General features: G+C 41.4%; 1 protein-coding gene and 1 long non-coding RNA gene across 2 annotated transcripts in view; one reads left to right on the forward strand and one right to left on the reverse strand.

Annotated features, from left to right (window-relative positions):
• Positions 1-4,527: 4,527 nt before the first annotated feature.
• LOC143416073 (NACHT, LRR and PYD domains-containing protein 3-like) overlaps positions 4,528-18,533 on the reverse strand; it is a 28,964-nt gene continuing 14,958 nt past the window's right edge. Inside the window, exons 5-7 of the mRNA XM_076881447.1 lie at positions 17,670-17,846; positions 13,042-13,218; positions 4,528-4,723 (exon numbers count right to left, since the gene is read on the reverse strand). Coding sequence (XP_076737562.1) covers positions 4,528-4,723; positions 13,042-13,218; positions 17,670-17,846 — 550 coding nt within the window. The remainder of the gene's footprint in view (positions 4,724-13,041; positions 13,219-17,669; positions 17,847-18,533) is intronic.
• LOC143415891 (uncharacterized) lies at positions 6,575-9,670 on the forward strand. Its single transcript, XR_013096314.1, has 4 exons — positions 6,575-7,341; positions 7,715-7,867; positions 8,229-8,318; positions 8,893-9,670. It is a non-coding gene; the product is annotated as an uncharacterized LOC143415891 (long non-coding RNA).

Here is an 18,533-nt window from a genome sequence, read left to right on the forward strand (position 1 = left end):
CCCCCTTCTCACAGTCTCTTCTCCCCTTTGGTTTTCTTTCTTTCTCTCCCTCTCTTTCTTTCATTCTTTCCCCCTGTCCTATCCCACAGTCATGTCTGTCCCGTTTGTAGCAACTGAAAGTAAAATAAATTCATAATTATAATAAAGGTCAATCAAATGGACCAATATGGCAAGGCCATGATGATCCACTTGGTAAAATAAATCCGCTTGGCATCTTTCTTGGCCTTAAGACAACAATTCTGATGGCTATAGATCCAAACGGGACACAAAAAACCCCAAAAAAAACAAAAAAACAAAAAAGACTTACGATCTCGAGAAACAAGACTTTTTTCGATACTTGCAACTCCGTGACTATATTGGCAAAAGACTGAAGAGCTGTGTCCGTGGAGACTTCTCAATTGTTAATATTTTCATTGATGCTTATGACTCTGGGAGTAACAGAGCCTTGATAAGTAAACTGTATAAATGTCTGACTAAGCTCAAAGGGCACTCAACGATTTACATAAAGCAGAAATGGGAAAAAGAAATGGACATTGTGATTACAGAAGATGGGTGGGCACGGATCTGGGAGACACAGTTTACCACGACTAACTCCAACATGTGGCGGGACTTCTGCTGGAAGAACATTATACGCTATTTCATAACGCCTAAACAGAAGTCTAAATTCAGTGCTACACCTGCGTTTTGCTGGAGGAATTGTGGGGAAGTCATGGCTGATTACGGTCATATATTCTGGTCCTGCCCACTCATACGACCCTTCTGGATGGAAGTTATAAAGATAATTACAGAGGTGTTGGGATTCCACGTGTCTTGTACATTTAACTCATTGTATCTGGGATATTTTACAGACGATTTAGTTGCAGATGATGTTTACCTTCTGAAAGTTCTCTTGGCTTCTGCGAAGAAGGCCATAACAAAACGCTGGCTCTGTAGAGATCCTCCCACTGTAACACTTTTTACCTCAATAGTGGAAGACGTCAAATTGATGGAATGTATGACTTTCACTGTGCGACTGCAGGGAGATTTGGGAAGGAGACGGTGGAGAAAATGGCTGGACTTTACAGCTTGTGGTAGCACCCTTTAATGCATAGAATTAGTAATGCAGACTTGTTGACGTATGTGTGGATGTGCAGATGTATGTACAGGTGTATGTTATCTTCCCATGACCTCAGACTGTTTCTGTTCTTTTTTTCTTTTTTATTTTATCTTGTTGCATAAAAATGTTCCTAAACAAATAAAAAGTGTCAAAAAAAAAAAAAGAAAGAACAGTCCTGGAGACACGCAAGCAAAATGCCAACATTGTATATGTGAAAACTACTGCTGCACTGGAGCCAGGTTCAAGGAGCTCAAGTGTTTACCCAGATCTTACTGAACTCACTGCAGGAACAGAGGGTTGTTGGAGGGAAACCTGTGGAAGCAACAACATCCGAGCCACCAGAGAAGAAGTTGGCACTGTTGGTGCTTCATCAGAGTGTGAACAGGAGGAAGACTCAGCTGAGAACAGTGTGGTGGATACAGAGCAGAGCCCACCATCAGTACAGAGGCCTGTCCATTAGAGTGCTGCTCCAACATGCAGCACATGTACTTGGCCACAGCTGCAACATCTGTACCTGTGAAAGCTTCTTCTCTGTTGCTGCTCATATTGTACAGAAGAAGAGAGTTTCTTTATCATCAGAAAATGTCAATGAGCTTGTGAGTCTTAGCAGCTGGCTCGGTGCAGAGGAGGAAGAACATGTCAAGTCAGAGGAAGATAAATGCAGTTCATGTTGTCAACTCAACCTGGACTGTTGAAAGAGTTTTTCTTTGTCTGGTTTCTGACTGAGATTCTCCAAAGGAAATCCAGCACAAACACACACTTCACACACTCAAAGTCCTGCACAGTAAATGAGCTGATGAGCGTTTGTGCTGCTGCCTGATAACAGAACAATAGTTCTGCTGCTTCCTGTTCTGGAAACACACATTTATAAATGTTCACTTGCTGTTGATCAAAGGTATGTTGGTGGCTCTGGACGCTGAGGGGAACTTTGTAAAAAACTAGATCAAATGTTAATGTCCTGGCAGAGGCAAAGAACTTTGATTTGATATTTGATTAGATTCATGTTTCAGCTCAGACTGACAGAAATATTTGAACTGCTGCTGTGTTAAAGGGAACACTGCTGTTAGAAAGCACCTGATTTGTTTCTGCACACTGAATGTTGCACTTCTCATACTGCAGTACTATTAAAAGAAGTACACAATACACTACTTTTGAACTCATGACTGAATGTTGCTGTAACAATGCCATTAATGGTGATTCAAAGTGTTCATGGTTTCCCAGCACAACAAATGATTGCACAAGTGTGACTGATCCACTTTCTAATGTGTGTGTAGCCCACACTGTGTGTCACTGTGTCACAGGTGAGTCTGTGTGTCCAGGTTCTATGAGGACAACAGGATATAGTGACTGAGTCCAGCAGCTTAAAGTCTGACTCCATCCTCCATTTAAATAACTCACAGCAACAACTGAATAGCTTTGCCTTTGTGTAGCTGACACTTCATTTTAATGTCCTTCTAGCAGTTCCCAGGAACTACTTCCTGTCTTGTTAACAAAAGAGTATGTTACTCTTCAAAACACCTCCACTTCTCCTCTTATTAGAGGACTGCCTTATAATTAATCTGCTAATTCTGTCAGTTGATGAAAAAAAATGCTTGATCTCACCTGAGAGTTTCCAGTGTACAGTGTGGACTCTTCATTCCTTCAGACAGAAGCTTCACGCCTGAATCCTTCAGGTTAATGTTACTCAGGTCCAGCTGTCTCAGATCAGAGGTCTGAGAGCTGAGACCTGAGGACAGAGCTTCACAGCTTCTCTCTGAAAGGTCACAGTGACTCAGTCTGAAAAATAACAGATAAACAATTACAAAAATATCTAATGGCTAATCCAGTATCAAATCAAAGACAATCAGCTGTGACTAAATGTTGCTCCTACAGCAGTGATGGGAATAACTACTGAAGCTAATCCAGTATCAAAGCTCAGGAATCAGCAGCTCCCACCTCGTTTTCTTTGAACAACTATTTTTAGCTGCTGTGTTTTTGTGTTTCTGCAGACCTCAGACATCCTGCTGCTCTGGAGAACTGAAGCTCTAAAGGCTTCAGCCTTTATCTCCAAGAAACAAAGCTGATCATGGAGACCCAGCAGGTCAGCTGATCTGTGGACAGCACCAGCATCTTTAAGTAAGTCTGAGAGGTGAGCAGTCTTTGGAAGCCTTTACTGTCTGATAGTCTCAGAGCAGGATTTGGATCATTTTTTGGCTTTTCTTCTATTATTGTGTTTAGTTTCTGCTTCACAGAAATTCTCTGAGATGTTCTCTGAAATGTTTCCCACTGTTGGACAAACTTTCACAGTTTCTTCATAAAGGAGATCTCCTGTGGAGTCCATCTGTGATAATATGTTAAACACTGAATTATGATTCATATCTGAATGTACTGACTGTTAATTACTGATGAGAACATAATCAGTAAATATAAAAATGTTTGAGTTTGGCTTTGATGAATCAGAATAAAAGTAATAAAATAATGATTTTAGAGACAGGCCTAACTCAGGCCAGCTGACAGCCTGTGTACAAACAGACTTCAGCCATATGAGAGTGAGTGTGAGTGAATGAGAGCACACACAGGACACTGATCTCTGAATGTGTGTGACGCAGTGAAAAAGAGGATTGTACTGGATATACTGTGACTGACAAACAGAGTTTAAAGAGAAAGGTGTTTAGATTAAAATGGATTATGCTAAAGTGAACGTGCTAATGAAATCTGAACTGACTGAAATGTGAAGTGAAGATAATTCAGATGTAAAAGAGAGAAACTGATAATAAGGTGGGGCTGAAGATCAGTGAAGGGCATGTAAACACCTGATTGGCTGAGTAGATATCAGATCGACAGTTTCACAGTTTTCCCTGTGGATTATAACTTTAAGAAGATGTGACATTCATCAAGGAATCCTGCTCTCCGGATTATTTCCATGAACACTGAGCTGGAACACATCTACAGTGCTGAAAGTGCCCGTCTCACCACCAACCTCCCTGTGCACATTCACTTTTCAACCCTTTGGGAGAAAATAAAGATGTAAATCTGAGTATTTATCTATGTTAGTGCGAACACCTCTAATAGGTTGGTTTAGTCTTTCCAAGTCATATCTTCCCTTGGAGTCTGCGGTCCAGGCTCTTAAAATCATCCTAGTTTAACAAGCACTACAATCTAGAGGAGAGCTGCACTAACAGGTGTGACTGATGAGATCTGACCTGCAAGGATACTCATGTTTATGTATATCAGGACAAGCAGGGAAGACCTGGACATCAACTCTGTCAGGCTGCCTGAGTCCGCTCACCCACATCAGCTCAGAACTCTGCATTATCTACTGAGTCAGACTCAGAAGGATCAGGTATCAGAAGTTCTACAAAGAGTAGAACCAGACTTCCTGTATAGAGGTGTGTGGGCCTACTGATCCACAGTGTCAGCACAACTTTCACATCATATTCATCTCAGCACAACTAAAACATGGTGACTGACCTCAGGGTTTCAAGTCCACATCCTGGACTCTCCAGGAAACCACACAGATGCTTCACTCCTGAATCCTGCAGCTTTTTGTTGTTACTCAGGTCCAGCTCTCTCAGATGGGAGGGGTTGGACTTCAGTGCTGATGCCAGATAATCACAGCCGATCTCTGACAAATCACAGTCCTTCAATCTGAATAAAAAAATGAAAGATGTAAGTTTATTAGACAAAGTGTGAGCTTGAAATCATTCAGTGTTTCATCATCTGTTCAGAGCTGAAGAAGGTTCAGAATGTAGAAGTTTAGAAAACGGAAACTAGAAGCAGCTGAAGTCAACAGGAAGCAGCTTCAAACAGACAAGAGAATAAAATGAATTTTTCACATTGAAGTTGTACATTTATCATAAAGTTCTCAAGTTTTGCTGTGTGAAATGAAAAAAAAAACTGAACAGGAATCCTCAGAGTTGAACCCTGTGCACAGAGGTTCAGGTTCCTCTTCTGGGCCCTGTGCTTCGTACGTCGCTTACTACATCCAAGATCAAATGAAACATCCAAGATCAAATCATCGCGCTAACCGTGAGCTCGCTAATCCGGTTCCCCGAACACACCTGCTGTTGACGATTAGTACAGCTGGATGAAGTAATGTGCGATCACTGGGTGCCGTAAAAGGGGATACGCATCGATAGCAGAAACAGTGATCGGCAACCCGCTGATTGGTTGGCGAAAATGGCGAAGGAGCGCGCTCGGTATTTTTCGGCAGCAGAGCAAGAACTCTTGAGTGAGGGATTTCAGGAGTTTCAGAGTTTAATTAAAACGCAAGGGAACACTGCAAAGGCTGCAAAAGCAAGGAGAGAGGGCTGGCAGAAAGTTGCTGACAAATCAAACTCGTAAGTAATCCAATAATAACAATAATAATGGAGTGGATTTATATAGCGCTTTTCAAGGCACCCAAAGCGCTTTACAATACCACTATTCATTCACTCTCACACTGGTGGAGGCAAGCTACGGTTGTAGCCACAGCTGCCCTGGGGCAGACTGACAGAAGCCAGGCTGCCATATTGCGCCATCGGCCCCTCTGGCCAACACCAGTAGGCGGTAGGGTAGATTTATCATATCACACCATATTATCCAATATTATATTACATTATATTATATTATAATATGTTATATTATATCCCCTTTCACATTAGAGCCACAACAGGACCCACTAGAACATGGGAACAAGTAAAAGTGAAATATAAGAATATTCTACAGAATGGTAATATTTATCACTTATATTGCTTGTCGTCCCTTGGAAAGAGACCCTGGAATACTCTGTTTGTTTGTTCATAACAGCAACCAAGAAAAGGGCAGAGCAAAAAAAAAGACAGGTGGTGGTCCTGCACCCCCTCGTCAACAAGTTGGTTAAGTGAATAATACCCTCACGGGAAAATCGATATCTCTCTATGAGCACACTGTCGCGCTGAGCTAAAGGATCCTGTCTGTCCCGCAATATACGCTGAATTCTGAGGACTCTCCTTATCAATCTTGCACCTTCCGCAATGGGTTGCTCGCGTAAACGGACAGGATATGACTGCGACAGACTTCCCAAATCCACCTTCGCTTTTATAGCCGTGGTCTCTCATCTTGATTACACGAAGTAATTTACAATTACTACTCTGAAATATGAATTACATCTGTAATAATCACATACATGTAATAGAATGTTAATAGTACATTTCCCTTTTTTAGGGAATGACCTGTATGTATCTGTGTGAAATCAATAAAAGGATCAAGTGCTGCATTATCTTTAGTTACATTGATGTTATTTATTTATGGTGAAACAGTGGTGGAATATCGCTGTTGCTTTCGTATGAATGACGCGGACATACCTGCGTGGCCACGATCTAATCCTGTTTACATAAAGTAAACCTGCTCCCCAGCAGGTTTACGCTTACGGCTCTGTTGCTATGACAGCAAGTCCCGGATGGGCTTCGGGGAACCGAACGATCCAGGATCACGCGAAATCGTCAACAATCTAATCCAGCTAACTCACTTACACTGAAAAAAAGGGACTGGCCATCTCTTGGATTTATGTAAGCATCTTGCATGTATTTAACACAATTGCCTCATGTTTTAAAGATAAATGTAACTATATAGTGTAAAAACGACATGATATGCAGAAAGGGTGTATTAAATTGTTCATATCATGTTCAGGTGAAGTAAGTCAATAAGATAGCAACGTTAAATCTCGTGAAACCACGCGTGATTTCATCTCGCGGGCTTTGGATCGTGGTTTAAAAAATGCATCCATCTCAGTCAAGTCGAGCAGCCAACTCTACGTTTTTTGGTATGTCTTGATTTTTTGAATTAATATTTACCATATTTCAGCCAAATGTAGTTAAACGTCTAAAGTGCCGCCATGTAACATGCTAAAAAAGAGCCGTTAGCTTATTTGCTGTTTTATCTGTTGTCAAAGAATTGGCGCTTTTTCATTTGAATTTGTCTTTGGCACAAGAGCCGTAATATCACATTAAACCTAATTGCGAGGCACTCATAACATAATTTGGTTTTCTGTGTGAATAGATTTGTCAACTGACTCTTCAGTTACATTGTGTATTTACTGCACCGTGGTGTTAGTGAGATTTTGGACATTGAACAGCTTTAGCTAATATCATCAGCGGTATTATGCTAGCTTACATCCCTACCCCTCCTGCCCTCACCTGCTGTCCTTTTGTTTTTGTTTTTGTTTTTGTTGATGCACATTGAGAGACCACATCTATTCTGCATTTCACCAGGAGTCAGCTGATGGATTGTGGGTTCAAGGTGTTATGGTAAGAAAGTATATTCTATTTTCGCTTAAGGTTTCTGTAACTTAATTATAATAGGTTTTTTATAATTATTAGGTGCATGCATACTCAAATAGACCACCCTATTAATACAACTGAGAAATCCAAAATCTGCCATAGGTTTAACTTATACCTGTATGTATTGTCAGAAAGGTGATTACTGGACTCACATTAATGCACACTTGAACTAAAATGAGGTTGTAATTTGTGGGTTCTTGGGTTGCAAATCAGAAATAAACATCTTTGGATTTTTTTAATCCCATAAGATCTGGAAACACAGTTTTTATTCAACAAAACATTACTGATTAACCAAGCACAGTGCCTGCTGTTATTTCAAAATAATTTTATGTCATTTTAGATGAAATGCAGCATTCCAGTGCATCCCAACCATGCCTTTACAGTCAAGGTTTCTGACGGAGCTGAGTTTCTCTCTGACAGTCTGCTGAAAGTGTTTGCAAAGTGATCGGGGGAACAGGGCACAAAGCTAAAGGATGTAGCTGCCATAATGACAGTAAGAACTTTAAAATTCTTTAACTACAAAGTGTATATGTATTGCATTAGGTCAGTAAAAGATTTTTATGCTGCATCCATTGAAACAGTCAACTATTACCTGTGAGTACTGATTCCACCGAAAGGATGCCATAATTTTCGTCATGCATTTACTGGCCCACTGAGAAAAATTGATCTTTTAAAAAAAATAAATGTTCTGGAAACTATATATCCATAAAGTTGATGTCAAACAGGAACTTTTGATATTGCTTTGTAGATGCTGGTGTTGCATGTTGACTGGTTTAAGTTTTTGTCTGGGATCATTTTCTTCTGTGCTACTGAAAAGTTCACAAATCTCTGTTTTCTTTGTTATAATACTTTAGGATGACATTAATGCTCGAAGGGAGTCCCTCATCAAAGTGCTCCGCATCTGTGTGAAAGACAATTGCAACATCTTGGTGCAGGAGTTCATGGTGAGTGTTTTATGAGTAGATTGTGGCTTTGCAACATTTAAAAATGCATTTAGTTATCCACTTGATCCTCATTGGACTGGTTAGGACCAGTAGTCCTCTTTAATAATTTGAAGTTCACATGAGGCCTGGTAGTGAACTCGGCCGCCGGCCCTTGAGGCCCCACCCCTGTATTAGGGGTCACATCAGTGTGAAAAAACTTTAAATTTGTCATTCTAGTGAACAAAGGAAAATCCCACCAATATTTACATTAGCTTTTGTTTGAAAAAAAAAAAAAGACCAACAGCTAACCAAATTGTGGGGCTGAAAGTCTAAATTCTAACATCTTCTGAGTGACAAAACCTGGATTTCTGATGGGCCGGTGTCTTTCTAACAAAAACGAATGTAAAATTATGTTTTTCACCCTCTCTTAGAAACTCTGTTAGACCATGAATGGCAGCATGGCAGGCCACTCTTTGGCTATAGCTATTTACTATGTTGCTTGCATTGGTTTAAATTACTCTAACATTAGAACTGGTAGATTCAAAAGAGATGAGTTTAAAAGGGAATCTTAAAAAAATGTTTTGTGTTTAACCAGGACTTGACTGAGGCCACTGCACAGATTGAGAAAACCACAATGAACATCTGTCTCCAGAGGATGCACCAGGCAATGACTTTTCTGATGTTGGCATCATCATCGAGAGTATAGTAGTTCTTCAAGATCTGGATAACGTGACCTTTGCAGTAGCCATGCTGTTTGGACCTTTTTTATTCCTTCAATATGAGTTACCCATCACAACTCTGCTACACTTTTGAGGTGATTCAAAGGGTGGTAATGGAGTTGGAAGCAACTCAGCTCTCAAGAAAAGTTCACAACTAAGACAAAACTGCTCCTGCAATGAAAGCTCACTGTTATGCATGTGAGGTGACCAGCTCTAGGTGAGAAGACATTTAAATCTCACACTTGTTCTGCTGCATTTTTGAAGCTCAATTCCAGGAACAGATCGCAGGGTTCATTTTTATATACACTGCAACTGCCATGAGGACGAGCCGTTTTTTTGTTGTTGTTGTTGTTTGTTTTTCCTTTTACTCTGTACAAGTTCTCTGTTTGGCAGCATTTTTAAATTTCTCTTTGTATTTTTTCTTTCTTTTACTAGTGAAGAGATGTAGCATGAACAGTTATGCAGTCTAAATATCCCATATGGGCCGTGTGAAATGGTATTTTCAGTTTCATTCAGTTGAAGTAAAGAACGTTGAATATTTCTAAGTGTGCTGTTTTGAACCAAGATGTCACAGTATGATCAGTGCTGTAATTTTTGACAGTCACTGTATCAATGTTATTTTTGCATCTCTTGAATAAAGGTTTTGACCTGCAAGTGCTAATTTCTTTAGTTATTGGGGTAAAATGGGTAATGTTGATAGGAAGGTGTTTGCCAATTCAGTAACCCAATTTAATGTTAATGGAAACTAACATTACCTCAAATTGTTTAGTTATAATTGTTGTTTAACTGAATCTTGACGTCAGAGGCCTTAAATAGAATGTTTTGATTTGTTCTTTCCCAACATTTTTCAAAAGAAAGAGTCTAATTTCTTTGCTGTGATTGATTCCAGAGAACACGGAAGAACTGACATTATTTAACTGTTGATTTATGTAGATTCAGTAGTGGAGTAATGTCAGTTTAATTCTTTACCTACTGTCAATGCAGTGAAATTAGACATTTTGTTTTGAAAGGTTACTGGTGGATGCCAGCAACCATCTTGGAAGAGGACAATATAATCTGTTATAAGGCCTCCATTTGAAAATTGTGTATTTGATACTAGAATATAATAGCAAAATGTAATTTGAAGATAACATGCAGTATTTAAGTGACCAAGTAGTATTGGGTAAAAGTTATTGAATGGTGTTGGGATAAAGTGAGAAAATTGTGAAGGATTAAAATATTTCAAGAGCTCAAATTACTTCATCAAAACATGTTTAAGTCACATTTTATCAACACAAATTGCACAGGTTTATTGAACATGAATAAATTGTGTTAATTTAACTCAATTGTTTAAGTTGCTGCCAAAGCAAAACATCTGTGTGCAACAAATGTCCACCATTGAATTAAGTAAATCCAACAACATATTTTTTTCAGTGTAGCGCGGTACGAAGCACAGGCCCCAGGTCCCAAAGTGCAGAACAACAAGGTTTCAAACAGCTTCGTTCCAGCAGCATCAGCCACAGAAATGCAGAGATAATTCTTTGGATCTCTTGGTTGTGTTGTATGATGCTGTGTTTGCATATCTGGTGTCTGTGTTGCTTTGTGAGGATGGATCACTCATCTACTGCAGTCCCAGATAAACAGAGCTGGACCTGAACCTGGTAACTTCACTTAGAAGACACTTGTGACGGGAACTTGTGAGAAGTTTTGTGCAGACAAGTGTTGATTTTGAGTCTGGGACGAGGTCTCCACAGTCTTTGTGGAGATCCACATTCTGCATACTGCCTGTGAGAAGCTGCAGACATTTCTCCTCCAAATCCACTGAGCAGCTGCTCGTGGTGGTATTAGCTTCATGTGTGCGTGTTAGCATTAAGCCTCGGCGACACTCTGATGTGGACACGGTCACAGCTGGACGCGTGATGGACGAGTCGTCCTTCCTGTTAAACTTCTTTGAGGTGAGCTTGAAGCTGCTGCTTGAGGCGCATGCACAGCTGGTTATTGTACTGGAAATGTTCTGCAGACGAGTCCACGCACTCACAACAAAGATCAGTGTGGACTACGCTGTGCACACTCCAATCCAATGCTGATTGGTTAGAAAGTGGGCGGGAACAGGGAAGAGAGCGACAGCAGCGTTCAGCACAAACATGGAGGATCAAAGAAGAAGAACATCACAAGCTCAGATGGAGGCTGCAGTGGACACTTTTCATTGTTTTTTCACATTCGCTTTCACATCAGCTTCACCAACAACAGCACAAGCAGAGCAGCCCACTGACTGCGTGGCCGTGACGGCGCCCCCTGGTGACTGTAAACCACTACAACATGTAGACGGCCGTCTGCTGCTCATTTCTTTGCCACCATCACAGGAGCTCTTTATCCTGTTCTTCACTCTCATTGGTTCTTTGTGTGCTTGTTTTTTAGAACAGTAGTCATTGTGATTGTTCAAAGAAGACAGTCAGCTGTGACTAAATGTAGCTCCTACAGCAGTGATTGGAATAACTACTGAAGCTAATCCAGTATCAAAGCTCAGGAATCAGCAGCTCCCACCTCGTTTTCTTTGAACAACTATTTTTAGCTGCTGTGTTTTTGTGTTTCTGCAGACCTCAGACATCCTGCTGCTCTGGAGAACTGAAGCTCTAAAGGCTTCAGCCTTTATCTCCAAGAAACAAAGCTGATCATGGAGACCCAGCAGGTCAGCTGATCTGTGGACAGCACCAGCATCTTTAAGTAAGTCTGAGAGGTGAGCAGTCTTTGGAAGCCTTTACTGTCTGATAGTCTCAGAGCAGGATTTGGATCATTATTTGGCTTTTCTTCTATTATTATGTTTAGTTTCTGCTTCACAGATATTCTCTGAGATGTTCTCTGAAATGTTTCCCACTGTTGGACAAACTTTCACAGTTTCTTCATAAAGGAGATCTCCTGTGCAGTTCATCTGTGATAATATGTTAAATACTGAATTAGGATTCATATCTGAATGTACTGACTGTTAATTATCAGTAAATATAAAAATGTTTGAGTTTGGCTTTGATGAATCAGAATAAAAGTAATAAAATAATGATTTTAGAGACAGGCCTAACTCAGGCCAGCTGACAGCCTGTGTACAAACAGACTTCAGCCATATGAGAGTGAGTGTGAGTGAATGAGAGCACACACAGGACACTCTGATCTCTGAATGTGTGTGACGCAGTGAAAAAGAGGATTGTACTGGATATACTGTGACTGACAAACAGAGTTTAAAGAGAAAGGTGTTTAGATTAAAATGGATTATGCTAAAGTGAACGTGCTAATGAAATCTGAACTGACTGAAATGTGAAGTGAAGATAATTCAGATGTAAAAGAGAGAAACTGATAATAAGGTGGGGCTGAAGATCAGTGAAGGGCATGTAAACACCTGATTGGCTGAGTAGATATCAGATCGACAGTTTCACAGTTTTCCCTGTGGATTATAACTTTAAGAAGATGTGACATTCATCAAGGAATCCTGCTCTCCGGATTATTTCCATGAACACTGAGCTGGAACACATCTACAGTGCTGAAAGTGCCCGTCTCACCACCAACCTCCCTGTGCACATTCACTTTTCAACCCTTTGGGAGAAAATAAAGATGTAAATCTGAGTATTTATCTATGTTAGTGCGAACACCTCTAATAGGTTGGTTTAGTCTTTCCAAGTCATATCTTCCCTTGGAGTCTGCGGTCCAGGCTCTTAAAATCATCCTAGTTTAACAAGCACTACAATCTAGAGGAGAGCTGCACTAACAGGTGTGACTGATGAGATCTGACCTGCAAGGATACTCATGTTTATGTATATCAGGACAAGCAGGGAAGACCTGGACATCAACTCTGTCAGGCTGCCTGAGTCCGCTCACCCACATCAGCTCAGAACTCTGCATTATCTACTGAGTCAGACTCAGAAGGATCAGGTATCAGAAGTTCTACAAAGAGTAGAACCAGACTTCCTGTATAGAGGTGTGTGGGCCTACTGATCCACAGTGTCAGCACAACTTTCACATCATATTCATCTCAGCACAACTAAAACATGGTGACTGACCTCAGGGTTTCAAGTCCACATCCTGGACTCTCCAGGAAACCACACAGATGCTTCACTCCTGAATCCTGCAGCTTTTTGTTGTTACTCAGGTCCAGCTCTCTCAGATGGGAGGGGTTGGACTTCAGTGCTGATGCCAGATAATCACAGCCGATCTCTGACAAATCACAGTCCTTCAATCTGAATAAAAAAATGAAAGATGTAAGTTTATTAGACAAAGTGTGAGCTTGAAATCATTCAGTGTTTCATCATCTGTTCAGAGCTGAAGAAGGTTCAGAATGTAGAAGTTTAGAAAACGGAAACTAGAAGCAGCTGAAGTCAACAGGAAGCAGCTTCAAACAGACAAGAGAATAAAATGAATTTTTCACATTGAAGTTGTACATTTATCATAAAGTTCTCAAGTTTTGCTGTGTGAAATGAAAAAAAAAACTGAACAGGAATCCTCAGAGTTGAACCCTGTGCACAGAGGTTCAGGTTCCTCTTCTGGGCCCTGTGCTTCGTACGTCGCTTACTACATCCAAGATCAAATGAAACATCCAAGATCAAATCATCGCGCTAACCGTGAGCTCGCTAATCCGGTTCCCCGAACACACCTGCTGTTGACGATTAGTACAGCTGGATGAAGTAATGTGCGATCACTGGGTGCCGTAAAAGGGGATACGCATCGATAGCAGAAACAGTGATCGGCAACCCGCTGATTGGTTGGCGAAAATGGCGAAGGAGCGCGCTCGGTATTTTTCGGCAGCAGAGCAAGAACTCTTGAGTGAGGGATTTCAGGAGTTTCAGAGTTTAATTAAAACGCAAGGGAACACTGCAAAGGCTGCAAAAGCAAGGAGAGAGGGCTGGCAGAAAGTTGCTGACAAATCAAACTCGTAAGTAATCCAATAATAACAATAATAATGGAGTGGATTTATATAGCGCTTTTCAAGGCACCCAAAGCGCTTTACAATACCACTATTCATTCACTCTCACACTGGTGGAGGCAAGCTACGGTTGTAGCCACAGCTGCCCTGGGGCAGACTGACAGAAGCCAGGCTGCCATATTGCGCCATCGGCCCCTCTGGCCAACACCAGTAGGCGGTAGGGTAGATTTATCATATCACACCATATTATCCAATATTATATTACATTATATTATATTATAATATGTTATATTATATCCCCTTTCACATTAGAGCCACAACAGGACCCACTAGAACATGGGAACAAGTAAAAGTGAAATATAAGAATATTCTACAGAATGGTAATATTTATCACTTATATTGCTTGTCGTCCCTTGGAAAGAGACCCTGGAATACTCTGTTTGTTTGTTCATAACAGCAACCAAGAAAAGGGCAGAGCAAAAAAAAAGACAGGTGGTGGTCCTGCACCCCCTCGTCAACAAGTTGGTTAAGTGAATAATACCCTCACGGGAAAATCGATATCTCTCTATGAGCACACTGTCGCGCTGAGCTAAAGGATCCTGTCTGTCCCGCAATATACGCTGAATTCTGAGGACTCTCCTTATCAATCTTGCACCTTCCGCAATGGGTTGCTCGCGTAAACGGACAGGATATGACTGCGACAGACTTCCCAAATCCACCTTCGCTTTTATAGCCGTGGTCTCTCATCTTGATTACACGAAGTAATTTACAATTACTACTCTGAAATATGAATTACATCTGTAATAATCACATACATGTAATAGAATGTTAATAGTACATTTCCCTTTTTTAGGGAATGACCTGTATGTATCTGTGTGAAATCAATAAAAGGATCAAGTGCTGCATTATCTTTAGTTACATTGATGTTATTTGTTTATGGTGAAACAGTGGTGGAATATCGCTGTTGCTTTCGTATGAATGACGCGGACATACCTGCGTGGCCACGATCTAATCCTGTTTACATAAAGTAAACCTGCTCCCCAGCAGGTTTACGCTTACGGCTCTGTTGCTATGACAGCAAGTCCCGGATGGGCTTCGGGGAACCGAACGATCCAGGATCACGCGAAATCGTCAACAATCTAATCCAGCTAACTCACTTAGCGCGGTACGAAGCACAGGCCCCAGGTCCCAAAGTGCAGAACAACAAGGTTTCAAACAGCTTCGTTCCAGCAGCATCAGCCACAGAAATGCAGAGATAATTCTTTGGATCTCTTGGTTGTGTTGTATGATGCTGTGTTTGCATATCTGGTGTCTGTGTTGCTTTGTGAGGATGGATCACTCATCTACTGCAGTCCCAGATAAACAGAGCTGGACCTGAACCTGGTAACTTCACTTAGAAGACACTTGTGACGGGAACTTGTGAGAAGTTTTGTGCAGACAAGTGTTGATTTTGAGTCTGGGACGAGGTCTCCACAGTCTTTGTGGAGATCCACATTCTGCATACTGCCTGTGAGAAGCTGCAGACATTTCTCCTCCAAATCCACTGAGCAGCTGCTCGTGGTGGTATTAGCTTCATGTGTGCGTGTTAGCATTAAGCCTCGGCGACACTCTGATGTGGACACGGTCACAGCTGGACGCGTGATGGACGAGTCGTCCTTCCTGTTAAACTTCTTTGAGGTGAGCTTGAAGCTGCTGCTTGAGGCGCATGCACAGCTGGTTATTGTACTGGAAATGTTCTGCAGACGAGTCCACGCACTCACAACAAAGATCAGTGTGGACTACGCTGTGCACACTCCAATCCAATGCTGATTGGTTAGAAAGTGGGCGGGAACAGGGAAGAGAGCGACAGCAGCGTTCAGCACAAACATGGAGGATCAAAGAAGAAGAACATCACAAGCTCAGATGGAGGCTGCAGTGGACACTTTTCATTGTTTTTTCACATTCGCTTTCACATCAGCTTCACCAACAACAGCACAAGCAGAGCAGCCCACTGACTGCGTGGCCGTGACGGCGCCCCCTGGTGACTGTAAACCACTACAACATGTAGACGGCCGTCTGCTGCTCATTTCTTTGCCACCATCACAGGAGCTCTTTATCCTGTTCTTCACTCTCATTGGTTCTTTGTGTGCTTGTTTTTTAGAACAGTAGTCATTGTGATTGTTCAAAGAAGACAGTCAGCTGTGACTAAATGTAGCTCCTACAGCAGTGATTGGAATAACTACTGAAGCTAATCCAGTATCAAAGCTCAGGAATCAGCAGCTCCCACCTCGTTTTCTTTGAACAACTATTTTTAGCTGCTGTGTTTTTGTGTTTCTGCAGACCTCAGACATCCTGCTGCTCTGGAGAACTGAAGCTCTAAAGGCTTCAGCCTTTATCTCCAAGAAACAAAGCTGATCATGGAGACCCAGCAGGTCAGCTGATCTGTGGACAGCACCAGCATCTTTAAGTAAGTCTGAGAGGTGAGCAGTCTTTGGAAGCCTTTACTGTCTGATAGTCTCAGAGCAGGATTTGGATCATTATTTGGCTTTTCTTCTATTATTATGTTTAGTTTCTGCTTCACAGATATTCTCTGAGATGTTCTCTGAAATGTTTCCCACTGTTGGACAAACTTTCACAGTTTCTTCATAAAGGAGATCTCCTGTGCAGTTCATCTGTGATAATATGTTAAATACTGAATTAGGATTCATATCTGAATGTACTGACTGTTAATTATCAGTAAATATAAAAATGTTTGAGTTTGGCTTTGATGAATCAGAATAAAAGTAATAAAATAATGATTTTAGAGACAGGCCTAACTCAGGCCAGCTGACAGCCTGTGTACAAACAGACTTCAGCCATATGAGAGTGAGTGTGAGTGAATGAGAGCACACACAGGACACTCTGATCTCTGAATGTGTGTGACGCAGTGAAAAAGAGGATTGTACTGGATATACTGTGACTGACAAACAGAGTTTAAAGAGAAAGGTGTTTGGATTAAAATGGATTATGCTAAAGTGAACGTGCTAATGAAATCTGAACTGACTGAAATGTGAAGTGAAGATAATTCAGATGTAAAAGAGAGAAACTGATAATAAGGTGGGGCTGAAGATCAGTGAAGGGCATGTAAACACCTGATTGGCTGAGTAGATATCAGATCGACAGTTTCACAGTTTTCCCTGTGGATTATAACTTTAAGAAGATGTGACATTCATCAAGGAATCCTGCTCTCCGGATTATTTCCATGAACACTGAGCTGGAACACATCTACAGTGCTGAAAGTGCCCGTCTCACCACCAACCTCCCTGTGCACATTCACTTTTCAACCCTTTGGGAGAAAATAAAGATGTAAATCTGAGTATTTATCTATGTTAGTGCGAACACCTCTAATAGGTTGGTTTAGTCTTTCCAAGTCATATCTTCCCTTGGAGTCTGCGGTCCAGGCTCTTAAAATCATCCTAGTTTAACAAGCACTACAATCTAGAGGAGAGCTGCACTAACAGGTGTGACTGATGAGATCTGACCTGCAAGGATACTCATGTTTATGTATATCAGGACAAGCAGGGAAGACCTGGACATCAACTCTGTCAGGCTGCCTGAGTCCGCTCACCCACATCAGCTCAGAACTCTGCATTATCTACTGAGTCAGACTCAGAAGGATCAGGTATCAGAAGTTCTACAAAGAGTAGAACCAGACTTCCTGTATAGAGGTGTGTGGGCCTACTGATCCACAGTGTCAGCACAACTTTCACATCATATTCATCTCAGCACAACTAAAACATGGTGACTGACCTCAGGGTTTCAAGTCCACATCCTGGACTCTCCAGGAAACCACACAGATGCTTCACTCCTGAATCCTGCAGCTTTTTGTTGTTACTCAGGTCCAGCTCTCTCAGATGGGAGGGGTTGGACTTCAGTGCTGATGCCAGATAATCACAGCCGATCTCTGACAAATCACAGTCCTTCAATCTGAATAAAAAAATGAAAGATGTAAGTTTATTAGACAAAGTGTGAGCTTGAAATCATTCAGTGTTTCATCATCTGTTCAGAGCTGAAGAAGGTTCAGAATGTAGAAGTTTAGAAAACGGAAACTAGAAGCAGCTGAAGTCAACAGGAAGCAGCTTCAAACAGACAAGAGAATAAAATGAATTTTTCACATTGAAGTTGTACATTTATCATAAAGTTCTCAAGTTTTGCTGTGTGAAATGAAAAAAAAAACTGAACAGGAATCCTCAGAGTTGAACCCTGTGCACAGAGGTTCAGGTTCCTCTTCTGGGCCCTGTGCTTCGTACGTCGCTTACTACATCCAAGATCAAATGAAACATCCAAGATCAAATCATCGCGCTAACCGTGAGCTCGCTAATCCGGTTCCCCGAACACACCTGCTGTTGACGATTAGTACAGCTGGATGAAGTAATGTGCGATCACTGGGTGCCGTAAAAGGGGATACGCATCGATAGCAGAAACAGTGATCGGCAACCCGCTGATTGGTTGGCGAAAATGGCGAAGGAGCGCGCTCGGTATTTTTCGGCAGCAGAGCAAGAACTCTTGAGTGAGGGATTTCAGGAGTTTCAGAGTTTAATTAAAACGCAAGGGAACACTGCAAAGGCTGCAAAAGCAAGGAGAGAGGGCTGGCAGAAAGTTGCTGACAAATCA

Source organism: Maylandia zebra, unplaced genomic scaffold (genome assembly GCF_041146795.1).
Source record: "Maylandia zebra isolate NMK-2024a unplaced genomic scaffold, Mzebra_GT3a scaffold11, whole genome shotgun sequence".
Lineage (NCBI taxonomy): Eukaryota > Metazoa > Chordata > Actinopteri > Cichliformes > Cichlidae > Maylandia > Maylandia zebra.